The sequence below is a fragment of the Falco punctatus genome (genome assembly GCF_963210335.1).
Source record: "Falco punctatus genome assembly, chromosome: 1".
Classification (NCBI taxonomy): domain Eukaryota; kingdom Metazoa; phylum Chordata; class Aves; order Falconiformes; family Falconidae; genus Falco; species Falco punctatus.
The window spans coordinates 94146616-94163359 of record NC_137580.1 but is presented as its reverse complement, the minus strand read 5'-3'; the positions used below and the strand labels follow the sequence as shown (position 1 = coordinate 94163359).

Sequence of the window (16744 nt, the reverse complement as noted above, 5' to 3'; positions counted from 1 at the left end):
TGTTTCCCCACACATTTTCCCTGAACATTTCGTCCTGCAGGAGGAAGAGCCATCATTCTAGATCCCGAGTAGACAAATGAACCCGAAACACCTACTGTGTGAAATCATGCGGTTGCCTGCGTGGTGTTGCTGCTAGCCCCCGGACTGTGAAGAACTCACGCTCCCAGACGGAAACATTTGGGATTTTCTCATGTCGCTCGGCTGGTCGCTCTGTTTGGAGACCAGAGCGACAGGGAAGGTATTTTACACTGTTGGCAGCTGCCGATGAAACACTGTGGGCCAGGAGAGCCGTGAGATTGGAGTTCCCTTCTGCAGCAAGGGTAAGGTAGGAGTCGGTGGGGTGTCTGCACAGCTACTGCACATACTTTCCTGACAAGCACAAAACGCCATCGCCAGCGGCCAGCATCAGCACATTTTACCAACTCACAGTTCTCAACAACGATCGCCTGTGACACAGAACAAAGCTGGAAATACATCAAGTATCAGTAAAGTTATCCTCTGTAAGCAAACAGCAGCTCTGGCATTTTGGAAAACAGAATGAGCTTTAGAAATGCCTGAGGATGCCAAAAAGTTCACAGAAAACACAGAAGAATGAATATTCTCCCTAAGTATTGCTTCCGCGATACAAACCCTTCCGCAGTTAGCAACTATTTCCATTCCCAGAAATAAGACTCTCCATCCCAGAGGACTGTCGAAGGCTGCACAAGCTGTGAGAAGGAAGATTAATGCACACTGAGACGAGAACACACTGTATTAGCATGCAAAGTATTTGCAGATCGTTAGTCATTTTGACTCAGACTTGAACAACCTTATGTTTGTAAATGGCTGGACATCAAAATAAGAATATCGTTTAAAGGGTAGAGGAATACAGTCAGGGTTATGCACTTAATTATATTTTATAAAAACAAGACAGGTAGAAGAAAAGTTTACATTAAGAAGCAAATAAATAGAGGGGACCCTCCCTGCCCCGAAGTCCAGACACATGCTGAGCCACCTCCTCCCAACATGCCTTTGCAATCTGCAATCACAGATTGCAGCATTAAAGGCATTGCTAGAAATTACCCACAGGCAAGAAGCAAAACTGACTGGTTTTTACCATCCAAACTGAATTAAATGCAAAAAGTAACTAAAGATCTGAAGATAATTAAAAAAAAAAAATTAGCTGCAGTTATCTGTGAGGTTACTTATAATGCATCCTGTGACTTTTCTTTATGTCCAAATGCACAAAACACACACACACAAAATGAGTCAGAGCTGCAAAGTGCTGAGCCCTTGCGTATCCAGCAGAGTCCACAGAGCAGCATGTGTCTCAAATCTCCGAGCATCAAGACAAAAAAATGGTAAAGTTACCGACCCTTCATAAAAGTCCGACAGAACAGCCAAAAGCATTTTTACTGAAAAAACTATTTATTTGTTTAACATAAAATATCTAGTGTGGAATTAAACTATCCAATGTTGCATCAGTAACATAGGAACAAAAAGAGTATTTTACAACAAGCTTGATATACACAAAGTTTTTAAACATTAAAATGTATCCAGCTTAGAAACTGTACATTCAAACACAGGAAAACATTCAATGTTCTTTCGGCAAGCATTTAGGAATAATAAATCATTCCATCAAAGCACACTTGGAGAATTATTTTTCCCACAACAGCTTTGCACATTAATACATTGGACAGTTAGCAAATCTCTGAATCCCACAATTCTGTTTGCTCTCAATTTTAATTCAAAATTACCTCACTTTATTGTTTTAAATGAACTAGCTATATTAATTCCTTCATCAGTGAAAAATACTTGACAGTGTGTAAAACAATCTTTGGAAGCTTATTATATACATCAATGGTGTTGCCATATTAACAAAATATGACTTGTGATTATTTATAGGCTAACGTGTATCAATGCAAACGTTCTTCAGTTTTTCAGGCGACAATCTCAAATGCCCTTCCATTATTAAGAATTTGCAAGGACCTGCCAAACCTGAACTTCAGTTTTGTTTCTTCAGCGCCCAAAAGGCTCCTACTGATTTCGGTGAGGTGGGGTCAGCTGAGGTGGGCTCCTACCTGCCGGGCTCTGTTCGGCTGATCCAAAGCCCACGAACATCTGTGGGAGATTCTCCCAGACTTTGGATCATGCGTTAGGCATCGCTGTCTCTAAATCAAAGACCTAGAGGATGAAGATGTCTTGGCAGGAACAATCTTGGCATTTAGATCCTTAAAGACATTTTCAAGGCAGAATTCATAAAAAGCAAAAAATGCCTTCAAATTTTTTTTTTTTAATACTGTAAATGTCACAGGTTAAAACTGAACTACTCAACAGCATCAAAAGGTTTTGCATTACCTAAAAATTTTTACCTGGGAAATATTTGATCTGAAGTATGCATATGTGCAAATTTAGGACAAATATACTTCACCTAAAACTCTCGGAATGCACATTTCGAAGGCCACTGCAATGCAGTCCTTTAAAACTGTTGAATATTGACTCAACAAAATGAAGTGATATGCCAGCATTAACACTGGAAAAACAGAATTTTAGCTAAAGGCGCTTAATAACAGACAAACTTAGCAGCTAGGCTGCAAGGTGGCATTCCTTCAGGCCACAGATGTCCTGCACTTTTTATTCTTTCCCACCTCTAATGCAGGCTTACACCCCGGTGAATTCTCCTAGAGGCCCCCCAGTTTGGGGTGCACACCTAAGGGATGGATGTGACCCCATCGGGGCGGACTGGCACGGCTCTCAAGTGCCTTCACCAGCAGGAGGAAGAGGACGGTAGCCAGAACCGTCATCGAAGGGTGAACAGTCCGTATTAACGCCAAGGTAGAGCAGGTTTTCTAGCTGGCTGGTCACACGTGTGGTCTGATACCTGATTTACACCCACCTGGAACTGCTCCCTGGCTGCCAGAGCCCTGCCCACCTCTCGCACACCGGAGGGATGGTCCCAGGCAAACAAGCCCATTTATCCTTGGAGGCAGCACTCGGCCGCCCCAGCTGCACCAGGGCATTAGGGAGACCCACCCAAGTACAGCCTGACAGAACGAGGGGAAAACAAATTACTGGCACTGGTCAGCGCCGTGAGAGCTCTGTCCGTTTACTGGGGAGCAACTGGAACACGAGCTGGCTGGAGACTGAGCACACAGGACAGAGAGACAGCAGGGACAGGGATAGCCAAACCAGCACACAGTAAGGGCCACTGGAACAGGCTGGGTGTTTCTGTGGCATCAGCCACATCTAAAGGGGGATCCCTGTGAGCTGAATGTTTTCGCCTTCCCATGGAAAGGAAAGTTTGTCTGGTTGGACCAATTGCTCCTGGAGTCTTTCGTTGCAGTCACCATCGAGTGGTAAATGAATGGACAGACCTTTTGGTGCCCTGTCAAACTTTTCTCAGCAGAAAATACCCCCACAGAGTATCAATAACCTCTTTGGCCTTTTTTTTATTAGCCTGAGTTTCCTCCCTTTCCTTAAGGAATTATCCACTTCTGGTTTTCCTTCAAATTTCCAAAAAAATAAACAAACAGGCCAACGTGCCTTGGAGCATTATACTGCACTCCAGTGCCCTAAAACCCTAAGTGAAAGCTGAACCCCAACGGTGTTCATTTGCATTGCACCCAAACACGGACTCAGTGACCGATTCTTGCCCTTCAGAAAAGGGGCCTGGCTCCCAGAATACTTCAAATATTCTACTGTGCAAAAAATTGTTGCGTGCTTACCTATGTGTACGTGAGACAATTGACCACACATACTATAAAAACGTATTGCTTCCCACAGCCTAGTGATGAGCATTTAGTCCATCCCACAGCCTAGTGATGAGCATTTAGTCCATCTCACTTACATTTGGTTGTGTGTTCCGGAGTCAGGAATCCTGAAAATAAACTGAGACAGGGATGAGACACGTTCTCGGCTTCCTTACGCAATTCCTCGCTGCACATCCACAGCCTCTGCAAGCCGACCTCCTGCGCAGCGACACATTTCTGACAAACAGGGCAAACTTACCCTCAGCTGAACTCTGCTACAGTCTCTGACAAGAGCAGGATCATCAGTCTTCAGGAGCTACATCTGAAGGAGCGAAGTTCCTCGCCCAAGGATGACCGCAGTGCGGCTCTTCCCATGATTTGTGTTCATTTAGGATACGATGCCAGCTACATTCCTTTGTCACCAGCTTGACGTTACAGTCAATGTACAATCAGCAGCTATCGAAAAGTTCTGCCCAGCTGTCAGGAGGCCAGCTTCTGTTGGGAGACACTTGAAAGCAGCTCCATCCAAACTGCTCCACGCAGCTGTTCAGACCGAGGCATTTTTAGCAAAGGTTTTGGCTACACCACCATGAGAACATACTTAGGCAAACTGAGCAGAAACATACCTGGACCCATGCAGAAAACCACAGCGTGCATCTCCACACACAAAGAGACACCAGTACAGCTGAAGCAGTCTTCACCAAGCAACAGACAGAGTGCTCAATGTTTCTGGCAATGTTAGAGAAGTCAAACTCTGCTCCAAACCAGGAGGATTTACATTTCGTGTATAAGTTTCCATCTCTGCAACACACATCGCTCCTCACCGACTCAAACTACCTGCCTTTGGTGGGAGAAACACTCAGAAAAGAGTTTCCAAGTAATCAGTGTCTGTTAATTCTCAAGGAACAGAACCCATAAGCAAGGGAAGTAGAAAGCATTGGTTGGTTTGTCGTTATCACATTTTGTTGTTGTTGATGGCTAAAAAGTGCAAGGCAGGCATCTAATTCATAAAACCTATTCTGTAGTGTATGGAATCCACCGTGTGCTATGCCAGGTACACAATAAATATTAATCTTTTGTTTTTAGGCATCGAGAGTACATTGTTTTAATTACAGCTTATACTGAGTTGCATTCAGTTAGCTATTTGCTTGACACGGGACATTTTAAGCTGAATAGCTGACCATGCAAGCACAACAGACTTAAGAAAAACCCCTTCCTGCTAAACTTCAAATGATATTCAAATGCCTCTCAATACAGAAGTAAAGTTTTTATGAGTGTGAGCAAAGAGCAGCAGAGACACAACTTGCTTAGGTTCAAACCAAAAGTTCCTGCAGTTTGACAGGTGACATTGGCAGTGGCAGTATGGTCAGCTTTCTATGCTTCAGGGTCGGATTTTTTGTGAAAGAGATCTTGCTCGTACCATTCATTCTTTCAGGTTTTCATGTCCCATCATTCCTGTGATCCAGAGTTTGACCTGGTGACCCCTGGGGAATGAGATCCTCTCCCAACCATCTCCTGTCCCCATTCCCTGTGGCTGGACTCCTGTAGGCCACGACCTTTTGTTTCGATGGGCAAGAAGCAGGAAGCCACGGCAGCCAGCAGGCAACATCCACTGTACACCACCAGTGTTAAATAGACCGAAGATTCCAACATCACCTGCAGAAAAAGGCAGAAAATACAAAATCGTACCCCTGGGCCTTATCGCAGAAAGAAATAGAGATACCAAGGTAGTAGTAGAAATTTTAATTACAGTATTGGAAAAAATGTTTAATATGCAATGTGCATACTTTCATTCCTCAACAACTACACGTAGCTATTAAACAGTCTGGATTACACATGCCTTGAGGTGCTGCTGCCCTTATGCATTAGACAGGACTTAAGCCAGTCACAAGTTTTCTACCCAGCCACTGCTTCTGACACAGCCTTTTGAGCCTTGTCCCTGCGGAGCCTGGCTCCCCCAACCTCCCTGTCTAGCTCTTTCCACATATCCTGAAGGTTTGTATCCACCAGGACCTCAGCCTGGGATTTCAAGAGACAGGCGGCATTGCGTCACGCACAGGAACTCCCTGCCTCCCACAGATCCCACCTCCAGGTGGTGGCTGCCAAGGTGTCCTTACATGCAGCCAGCAGCCCACTTCTTGGTTATTTATCCCCCAACGTATGGAGCATGGGATAAATTCAGAGACGAGCCTGAATTCCCCTCAAGGAACAGGCGACAAGAACCCTCCTTCCATACATGGCGCACAGATTGCCCTTGGTTTGGCCCTTCCAGCAGAACTGCAGGTCCTTCACCACCTTCCTGCACCAGCACTCTCAGGAGGACGAGGGTTTTACCTGGGCAATGAAGGGGGTTATGAGGGCTCCCACTCTCGCCATTCCACTGCACGTTCCCAGGCCCAACGCACGCGTGGCTGTCGGATAAACCTGCCAACAAAGCATCAGCCCATTAACGGTGCTGCTGACTTCTCTCCCCTCCAGTCTCCTAAATCAATGGAAATTAATAAGTGGTACTACAGCAAGTTCTGTTAGCAATGACAAGGAAATCATCGACTCGTATCTGGGGTAAGGTCCATTGTGACGAGGTCATAAAAATGACTTTCCCACCATGCTCTCAGTCCCCTTAAACAGTCTTGTTACAAAAACAATCTCCTTACCTCAGGAGTGTAAACATAAGCAGCCTGAAATCCTCCTGAAATAAAAGCTCTTGCAATGAAGAGCAGCACAGTAAGAACATTTCTGTGAGAATAAAAAGGAGAGCAGTGTTTGGGACTGTTCTGTACAATCTGTTTGTTTAACTTGGAGGCAAGTGCAATAAAAATGCTAAATTTGTTAGAATGATTTCTTTTGTTTTTTAATGAACCCTTTGTATTTTTCCTGGACCTTTAATATAACAATGATGCCAAACAATCTGCATTCCCACAATCACATCAGTTTTCTAAGTGTATTCATTCTAACTGACAGCTGTGGCCTATTGAAATAAGCAGCAAATGCCTAAGTTTGTCTAAATAAGAAAAATATATTCCACATTACAAATGGTGCGAATAAAAAAATGGCACACGAGAAGGAAATGAGAGTGCAGAGAGAGACACGAACCTACCTGCCACCTGGATATTTGCAACTTTGTAAGGTTTCTTATTACGAGGTTTCTGTACTACTATAAGGTTTTGTACAGTGCCTGAGAAGGTTTCAATTCAGCGAGCTCTCCTCTGGCTATTAGTTAACTTCCTTCTCTGTCAGCCCCAAGGCACAGATATTGTCACGTGCATGTGGCACGAAGGCCAGATGCAGCCAGAGGCAAACTCTCAGAGCACAGCTGGAAATCTGGTACCATTAAGATTCAAGGGCAAAGATTCCAATTGAGTTGTTCATTGGAAAATCCGCCTGGAGGACAGACACCGAACAATACAAAAACGCAAACCCAAGCTCTTCTGAAAGTCAGGCCCCATGGATCCGCAATGCCAGCGTCAAGCTCCACCAGCCATGCTGCGTACAACTTGGAGGTTGGACCAGTCTGTGGCTATGGCTTCTCACATAATTGTGTCACAGCACTTAGACCACCGAGAGCCCACAAGGGAAGCAGTCAGAGCTGCTGAATGGGAGGCAGAGGCTTGGCTGCGAAGCACTGCCCTGGTAATTACTGTAATTACAGTCAGCCTGGGGAAACATAGGTAATGAATGGCAGAGAGCAGTACCAGCTAGCAAGGCTCAGGACATCAGATCTGATTTAACAATCATCCACTGGTTACCTCCTGCTCAGACATAAGCTCTTATTTTCCCCTTTGGCTTGCTCTGTCTGTAAGATTACAGTGAAAGATTTCTCCTCTCCTGCTTCTTTTAATGTCCAAATTCTGGTGAGGAAACCTAGCACCATCCTTAATTCTTTCTCCAGATGAGCACGACCATCTCATGGCTTTTCAAACCACCACTTCCAGTTCTCCTGCCATAATCAAGGGAGAACAGGGATGAATCAGACATACCAGTTGCTGACCATGCTTCGCTTACCTTCCAACGCAGAGAAACAGCAGAAGACTGCAAAATGAGAAGACAAAAAAGGACAGGGCCATGGTTTTCTTGCGACCTATCCGATCAATAATCCATAGTGTTACCAACACACCTGTAGAAGGAAACAAGTTGATAGTTGGCAATTGAGCAAAGGCAGAGGCTGCAGCTTTTAACACAGGCTGGGTTATTTAGATGTGACATTTTGTTCCCTCTCTCTCTCTCTTTAGAATATTTTGCTGGCAGAGGCACCAGGCAGTGGTGAAGAATGCATTGCCCTAGCCACTGGTGCCACCTGAAACCAGAAGCCCTGCGTCCCAGCTGGTGAGGCTTGCTCCATGTTCGGCATCCCCACTGGTCCACACATCCACACACTCAGGGGCTACACGCTGACGCAGGAATGAGCAACCCCCTCTGACATGTTTCCCACTGATTATTGCAGTGGTTACCAATGTGAATGCTAAAAATGACTGCCTTATGTCTCATTGGAATATCTTTTGTTCAACAACTTCTGACCATCGTTCCCTGCTAATCTCCGTACTGCTACTTTTAAGGGCTCTTAGAACTTGGTATTTTCTTTCCATTGTGTTATTTATATGCTCCCATCAAATTATTTCTCACCTGCTCGTTGATAAAGGGAAGAGATCAAGCTCTGCAAATCTCACAATGTTAAGCATCCTCTCTTACGCAACTTTTTCAGATCATTTTAAAACCTGGCGTAGAGCATGTGTGGGGATTATTCAGGCACCAGAGTTGTCAGTGTCATATTCAGAGGTATCCCTGTTTAAATTTCTTACTCCTATCTTGCTACATGTTGGGATCAAACCAATCCTTCCAGCTACAGCACCAGTCCAAGAGTACACACCCTTTTCTGTCCACCATCCACTGACATCCTTCCCGGAATGACTGTTATGCAGGACATGCCTTGTACCAGGTAGTGACTATGCATATTTATCAGTCATAGACTTACAACTTGTCACCAATTAAATGGCTTCTCTTTGAGCATTTGCCCCTGACTCTATAATCTAGAACAGTGAAAATAACCCCATCACTGCCTCACAGGATTATTTCAAACACATTATCACCTTCTACATCTGATCTGAGGGATCACCTTCTACATCTGAAGAAACAACGGCTATCACACACTGTCTTGCTTGTCCTATGTCAGACTGTTCATTGAAACCCACTAAAATTGACTGAAAATCGTGACTGGACACAGAGCTTCAGGGAGCAAGTTCTCCATTGATTCACTATACCCACGCTCCTTTTAAAATAGTTCTGGAAAGTCATTTATGGATAAAAGTTCAAGTGATTCTGCCCCTTTGATTTAATTGTTACTCTTCCTCTGAATGCCTAATATGTTGCTTGGATAGAATCCATAGTCAGATGGACCATTATAGCTTCCCAAAGCAATTACTAGTGATTTTATCTGTAGTGATCACACAGGCAGTGAAGAGAGCTACAGCTACTTTGTGTACTGCATATATCAAGTTGTCCAAGCAAGGAGCTCCAGTGCTGCGGGAAATACATTGGCATCAGGCCAGACAGAAGGTTAACGGTTGGACTTGATGCTCTTAAAGGTCTTTTCCAACCTAAACGGTTCTGTGATGCCGTGATTTCACTGCTTGTACCAGAGCCCATTCCAATCACACTGAGCCACTGGTAGTGAAGAACTGCGGCTTCTTATTGCCACTTACCAGGGAATTCTGACAGGGTTGTCCAGAGCAGGTCAGTGTAGTCTTCCTCTGTCAGATACTCACAGGTCAGGCTGCATTTTGCTTTAACTTCTTTCCTTCTACTGGATACTGTGGGAGGAAAAAGAAAAAAACCCAAACATTTAATATATTTTAAGTAATCTCTTCTCTGCTTACCTTCCCTTACTACTGCTGTGTCTTTATCACTCTTGCTGCTGAAACTGATAGAAGGGATGTACTGAAAAGACTTTGCTGCACAGCAGGTATGTTCTACCTGGAAGACACAGTTGAAACCGAATGGTTTATGATCTTATTTGTGGCAACTCTGCAACCACCTCTATCAGAATGAAAGCTTACACTTATCAGCTGTACAGGCTTAGCTATTTTTCAGTCCAGGACTCGTGACAGTGAACAGAATTAACATCAATTATTCAGTCTCTCCCTAAATAAATTGGGATACTAACACTTCATACTACTTTGAGAAGACTGAATAATACCATGTCTTTGTAAAAACAAGTATTTTTAAAGGATGCATGCTCCTTTGTGGAGGCTAACCAGAGTCAGACCTCCCTCTCAAATAGCTAATACACTGTTGTACAAGCTTGGGATCTGTGTCTTCCCCTAATACTACCCATCTTCTTTCTATAATTTTCCTACTATCAGACAGTTTTCACTAATGACAAGTGTTCTGGATACAATCATGCCTCCCCTGGGGAATCAGACTTTTCAAACTTCTTCTCAGTGTGGTCAAACCACTTTTCTTCTTCCCTTTTCACACAAAAATCTGCAACAAAAAGGGCAGTGGTTTCCCACCATTATCTTTTTTCTCAGCAGGTCTTCACATCTTGAGAACCTGGGAGCTCAACAGCAGCAGCAGTTATCTCTATCTCAGAACTAATTAGGCCCGTCAAATCTGGAAACTTACCTTTACTAAATCACTTTTTTTCTCAGGAAGAACAGATACTTTTTCTAACAGGTCTCCCTTGAAGGTTGTCTTGCTGTTTACATTTTGGGCTCAGAGACACTGCAGGACCTCTCTGCATTGTGCAGGAGACAAGGAATATCTATCAAAAATGTTTAAAATAAGGAACCCTTTAAGGGGATGCCTTAAAATTCAGGCTGACAGCCACAGTCCTTTCCAAACTAACAGCAGAAAGTGATCTAATAAAAGATATTCCACCACTAAACAGGGTATATTTAAAAAGAAAAAATGGACTAGTACTCACGGCTGCAGACGTCTCCTGCTTGGAAGAACTCTGTAGTTAATAAAACTAACCCATAATATGAAAAAGCATTGGAAAACCTAGAAGGAAGAAAATGAGAGAGGAAGTCTCAGCTGGTCAAACCTATAGTAAACAACATGAATCAAAATTGAACCCACTGTGTAAGGACTTCCACTAAGTGCTACCTCAAAGCTATTTCCTATCAGCATTTAGAAAATGAAAGGGCAATTAGACTGAGAATGCTAGCGATCAGGTGGTTTAATAAATTACAAATCGATACAGGTTGGTGTGTTGTTGTTTGGGTTTTTTTAAGGAGGAAGTTTCTGTGGTTTAGCGATACCGTAAAATACCTCCATTAAAAACCACTTAGAATTGTGCTGGCACGGAGCCATTTATATTTTCTCTTACCATATAAACCAGAGTAACAAGGTGGTCCATCTAAAATGGGGGGTAAAAAGGTCCCTCATTTTTCCTCGGTCCTCCTGTTGGAAACAAGCAGAAGTCGGATGGTCAGGGTACTCACTGGTCCTGAACTGGAGGATGCAGCGTGGCAAGGGACAATACAATACACCGTATTATGTATTTTGTCTTGGCATGAGTGTTTGGTTTCAGCCGAGGGATCTTCAGACTGTAGGATCCACACTGGAGCTGAGATCCAAGTAAAGAATTCCTCTGCCAAGGGGAATTCTCTAGGAGCATGATGTTACCAAAACCTCCACAAGGAAGGCCAGGATCTGTCAGAACCAGGTGGGGCTGCAAAGAGGTAGAGCAGAACTTTGCCAGTCCACAGGTGGCATATGATTCAGGTGGCCCACAGCCAGCTCCTGCAAACCAGAGCAGCCCCTCAGGGCTTCTGAGCTAGGCTAAGGTACCGAGGAGCCACAAGCAGCCCTCCTGCAAGCAGTCCCCTTTTAAACCGAGTGGTTCTTAGAGCCAGAGAGAGTGGAGGGCTCAGCCCATACCCTTGTGGTGAAGGGAAAGTACTTTCCCACCCCACCTTGCAAACTTGGAACCCCACCAGCCACAACTGGGAGCACGCTCCCACACAGCCTATCAAAATCACCACGACAGAACCAAGCCTTTGTGAAACGTGCAAGAGCTCAAATCCTCACTGATCCAGACCTTAGAAAATCAAACCTCCATCTCCAATTAGTAAGACGCTGCCATTACGAAGGGCTCCTGCCTAGCTTTACAATTTTCCTCTTGTTCAAATCTACAGGTCTCCCTCTGCTGTCCTTCCTTGCTGGCTGACTTTGTAATTTTCTTTCCTTATAACTGTCTGCTCTTTGTTCTGCCAGTGCAGAGCTGCTTTATATGTTGATAGGGGTGCTGAAAAGTTTGCTATATAATGCTGAAATGAAAAAAAAAAATCCAAGGCAATTAATAAAGTGATACAGAGCTCAGAAGTTACTGCCTGAATTACTCTATGCACTAGGACTGAATAGGAACTTGTAGCTTTCCCACTCCAGAAAATCAGGATTAGATTAAAACTGAAGTACAGCTAAAAAGACAAATTCTATCTTGCCTCATAACTTCAGACCTGGGAGTTCTGATCCGAGTTCTTTGGTAGCCTCAAGGTTTGATTTTCTTTAATAATTGGGTCTTGGAGTAATATTAATGCCCACTTTAAACGTCCTTTTCACTTCCACGATTTTCATGTAAATGAACCCAAGAAACTAACTCTTCCTCACTGTGAAAGAGGCATATAGGATTATCTCTCTTTTTTTTAATTTATTACTGATCAAGACATTAAAATTAAACTTAACACTGATGATTTGCTATTTAAAAATGCATATGAATGTAGCACAGTTGCATTGTATCCCATGTTATTAATGTGCCTGTTACCGGTACATACCTGTCTGGAAATAATTAATTTTCCCAAAGGCATTGGAGCTCCATTTTCCGTTGCTATCCGCTTTAAAGTGGCAATTGCTTTTTCTTGATTTCCAGATAATACATCATACCTGGCACTTTCTGGCAGCCACTAAGAGAGCAAAGCAGATCACATGCACAACGATGTCAAAAAAACCAGCAATAAACAAACTGGGGGTTTTCTCTGTGGGTTTAGAGTGGGAAATCTCAGTGCCTCCAGCAGACCACTCATGTAAGAAAGGATTACCGACTAATCTTTAAGAATTCAAAGAACCATCTTTCTGCCCAATGTCAAACTGCTCATTAGGCTTTAAGAAACTGCAAAACCCCACTTTCACCATAAAGTCAGAACTCCAGTCTACAACCCTTCCTTTCTATTACCTTCCTTTTATTCACGAGAACTGTTAGGTATTTTTGCAGGTTCTTTACATCATACCTTCTCAGTAAGAAAAGCAAAGCACACAGGGCAGATAACGAGATGCTCTAGGCATCCTAAAATCTGCATTTTTAAGCTCCTTTTAAAAACAAGCATGTTAGCACCTGTATAACTGGAGTTATTTCTGAAAAGCAATGTCAGTGTCAAGGAAAAGTAAGAGCCGCTAAACAATCTGACAAGGACATGTACCTTTGAGAAGACTGAGGGGTTGGCAAATATGTTGCCTAATAGTGCACTGAAGCTCAGGTTTAATTCATACACATCTTATTTCCGAATCTGACCTGCACTGTGCAGCTTTTACCCCTGATTTGGGTGGATTTTTTAAGCGGACAGTAATTATAAAAGTTGGGATTTTGACAAAATAATTTCAAAATCTAAAGAGCAATCAGGGAAATGGCAACAGCTTTTAATAAAATGTTGATTCCACTGAGCTTAGTTGAAAGAGTCACTAAATTGGAGAGGTTTCCAGGCCTCATTTGGTTTCACAAAATTCCAGCCCACCATTGTCCTCCAGCAATTACAGTCATATAATCACAGCCCTCGCTGGAATGTTTTTACTAGCAACCTGTTGAAACAACAGCATTTTTGTCATTATTTCAGCTATTTCAAAGTAGACACGACAGAGAGCTCAAAACTCTCACAGTTGCCTTCCACCGGGTTACAGAAACAGGTAGAGAAGCGTTAGATGGATGGAACATACATTCATCTTTGAAGGAATACCTACAAAACACAGGACAGCGAAGAGCAAAAGCGGGAGGGCAGAAAGAATGAGAAGCCACCGCCAGCCAAGAGTGGGCATCACCAACACTGCTAGAAGGACTTCAAACACAGTCCCAATGGCCCAAAAGACCTGCCAAAGGGAAAAGAAACAGTCACAAATGAGAACGAGAGCGCTCTGAAGGCCTCCTTCTTTGTAACGTTCCACGACGTGCTCTCTAGGGACAGCTGGAGAGAGAAATGCCAGAGACATTTCCAACACGCATCGCTGTACAGCAACAGAGCCCAGACAATTTAAGGGGATTCGTTGAAATGCTGCAGAAGCGAAAATGTTCACTTCTGAAAACCTCTCATTCTCTAGACACTCCTGTCTAACCGTAGGTAGCTTCTCAGAAGGAATGAACTCATCGCATGGTGTCTGTTAAATAAAATGACTATTCATGTACCTGACTATGAGTATTATTCCCAGCTACCACCGTGAGATTTATGGTATTTGTTTTCCTTACCGAAACCAAGCTACCAAAGCCACAGAGTTTGGCCTGTAGATGAAAAAAAGAATTGCTACCTTCTTAGCAAAAACCAAAGCTGGTGTCCTCTTGCATATCCTACCCATGCAAGATTATTTTCCCTTAGATTACTAATCCCCTTAGCTCATTACTTAACACTCAGAACGTATTTCTGACCCAGGGTTGCTCAGAGGCAGTCAAACTGTGGCAGAACAAAAATGACACAGAAAGGAGTAATTCATCTACTGAACTCTATTCACAAAAGATTAATCACCAGAATGTAGGACTAGCCAGCAGGTACCTGTTTCAGTTTGGTGAGGTCTTCCACAAGGATGCTCCTTCCAAATTGACTGATAGAGACAAGTCATAGTACCCTTCTCTGACACTTCAACCATCCCTTAAAAGGGCTGCACATTTTGCCTTGAAGAATTTATAGGGCAAAATTATGTTCTCTGTGACTTTGATACATTTGGATGGCATACGGGGAGTTGAATTTAGCCCTGAACAGTCACTTCTTCTCTACCCATTACTGAGTAGTTGATTGATTTCACCATGAAATTAGGAGACACCCAAATGGCCCCCTGCCCTTGTGCTAACAGCAGTAACTTACGAAGCACTGGATGCAAGTTAATTTGCAAAAAGGCAGAGTCAACAAAAATTGTGGAACATTATGTGAATGCTTTATGCTGCTTTTGGACCCCAGCTAGTACTAGTGTCGGGGGGTAACATCAGCTCCACGCTAACTTGGACAACTGGGATTTGACTGCAGCTATGTGTGAGATTTCTAGTCAGCAGGACTGAATAGATGTAACCAACAGCAGAATTTGCCCCTCTAGGGACCAGTAAGCACAGCTACACTGCTCACCTCTATTAATAAAATGCATTTTGCTCTGGCTTTCATTGGAAGGAATTCAGCATATAAGGTTACCCTGTAAAGAGTGAACATTGAGAAAAACGTCATGTTAGCACACTGAGAAAAATGCCATGTTAGCACAATGAGAGAGGTTCAAACTTTTTTTTTGCCTTTTATTAAAATTGCTAAACCCACAGTAGTAAAGCAAAGCCCTCTCTAGCCCACAGAGTCAGCAAGACTGCGGACACTGGTTCAGACTCCCCTTTCTACACCAGAACAAAACCCCTTTAGTTCACCATTGCAACGGAGGACAGAATTTGCTCTGTTCATGTGATCCTGTAACCCTATAGTTGTTAGCTAAATGTAGCAGCTCTTGATGCATAAGTTTTTGCAACCCTGCTCTGGTCCGGGACAGGCATCATGCCTGTTACTTTCAGTGTGGTCCATCAGCATTCAACACAGACTCTTGCTGGGTAAAGTATTCCTTCAGGGCTTTACAACCAGCTCAGAGAATTTCACATCAGTCTACTCTGCCAGCTTTCAATTCTCCAAGAGGTGAATACTTTCAAGGTCTGATCTGGTATAAAATAATTTGCATTCTTTTATTGTGGGGATTCAAAAAGAAATCATCTAGCTCTGCAGTCTTTGTTTCATGACTGTGCCAAAAAGTAATGGTACAGCTTCTCTGTGAGTATTTCCTGAGGATGAACGCAAAGGCCAGCAGCCAGTCAAGGCTCTCTTGTCTTCTTCAAACTGTCTGGTAAGACTTGTTGTTCTTTGCCCCTCCTCTGTTTGCATTCCATTGACTCATCCTGTTTCTGCCTCTAAACTCCTTAGGCTTTCTTTGATGTATGTGACAAAACTCCTACCAATTTGACAAACGGTGGATTGATCTCTGAGTATCTTCCCAGAACTCAGTTCATCAAAGTTGCACACAGTATTGTGTTAAATCAGTGATTAAGAGGAGAAGGAAGTAAAATCACATAATGAAATGTAGAGCAGTCCTCTATATATTGCAGCAGAAAACAGGAGCTGATTAATGCTGTACGGAACTATTTTCTTAAAGAGAATACTCTGTATCTTTGCAAGTCTGGATGTTGGCACTAGGAATGAATAATATACTCAGTGTTAGATAATATCTCACAGAAAATTCCCAGAGGAGGCTACCGCTTCTCAGGTGCAGCTCCTACATACGTATAGGTAGAGGGATATCTGCTATAATCTGTTAATTTATTATTGCCGGATGCATTCTTCTTAATAGCACTTTTTATTAAAATATCTCTCTCATATAGAATACACAATTATAAAGATACTCATGTCGTTCCATTGAAATTCAGCCACTCACATCCAAAGTTGCATAGGCTATCAGAAAGGAGCTACTTTTCCTGCTTCATCCATATTTACTCCACTGTCAAAGGCATCATTATTACAGTTAGAACAAGAAACAGACTCAGCAGCGATGGAATCCACTCTGAGTTCTGTAACCGGCTCTTCTTTGCCTCTCATTAAGTCACGTAGCCTTTGTGCATTATCTGCCCCTGTGGAAAACGGCACTACCTGTGCTGTGGCTGCTCCACCAGGGCTCTGTGGAACATCACTAATATGTGTTTGCCGTACAAGGCATTATTAACTCTGACGCTTTGTCTTTGCTGCTCTCCTGCATCATCCCAGTTGTGCTCAGTTGGAATTGCATGGCAGAAATGGCCTCGCCGTTGC

General features: G+C 43.3%; 1 protein-coding gene across 9 annotated transcripts in view; it reads right to left on the bottom strand.

Annotated features, from left to right (window-relative positions):
* Positions 1 to 14: 14 nt before the first annotated feature.
* Positions 15 to 16744, bottom strand: part of SVOP (SV2 related protein) — a 30342-nt gene continuing 13612 nt past the window's right edge. For 5 of the 9 annotated variants that reach the window (XM_080373570.1, XM_080373574.1, XM_080373576.1 and 2 more), the window contains 11 exons: positions 15041 to 15104; positions 13677 to 13802; positions 12500 to 12628; positions 11053 to 11126; positions 10648 to 10724; positions 9425 to 9532; positions 7731 to 7842; positions 6383 to 6464; positions 6063 to 6152; positions 3795 to 5384; positions 15 to 3763 (listed from right to left, as the gene is read on the bottom strand). In XM_080373570.1, coding sequence (XP_080229696.1) covers positions 5178 to 5384; positions 6063 to 6152; positions 6383 to 6464; positions 7731 to 7842; positions 9425 to 9532; positions 10648 to 10724; positions 11053 to 11126; positions 12500 to 12628; positions 13677 to 13802; positions 15041 to 15104 — 1069 coding nt within the window. In that variant the 3' untranslated portion in view covers positions 15 to 3763; positions 3795 to 5177. Of the gene's footprint in view, positions 3764 to 3794; positions 5385 to 6062; positions 6153 to 6382; positions 6465 to 7730; positions 7843 to 9424; positions 10486 to 10647; positions 10725 to 11052; positions 11127 to 12499; positions 12629 to 13676; positions 13803 to 15040; positions 15105 to 16744 lie in introns of those variants that run through there. The other 4 variants (XM_080373571.1, XM_080373572.1, XM_080373578.1 and 1 more) reach the window with 4 other exon arrangements.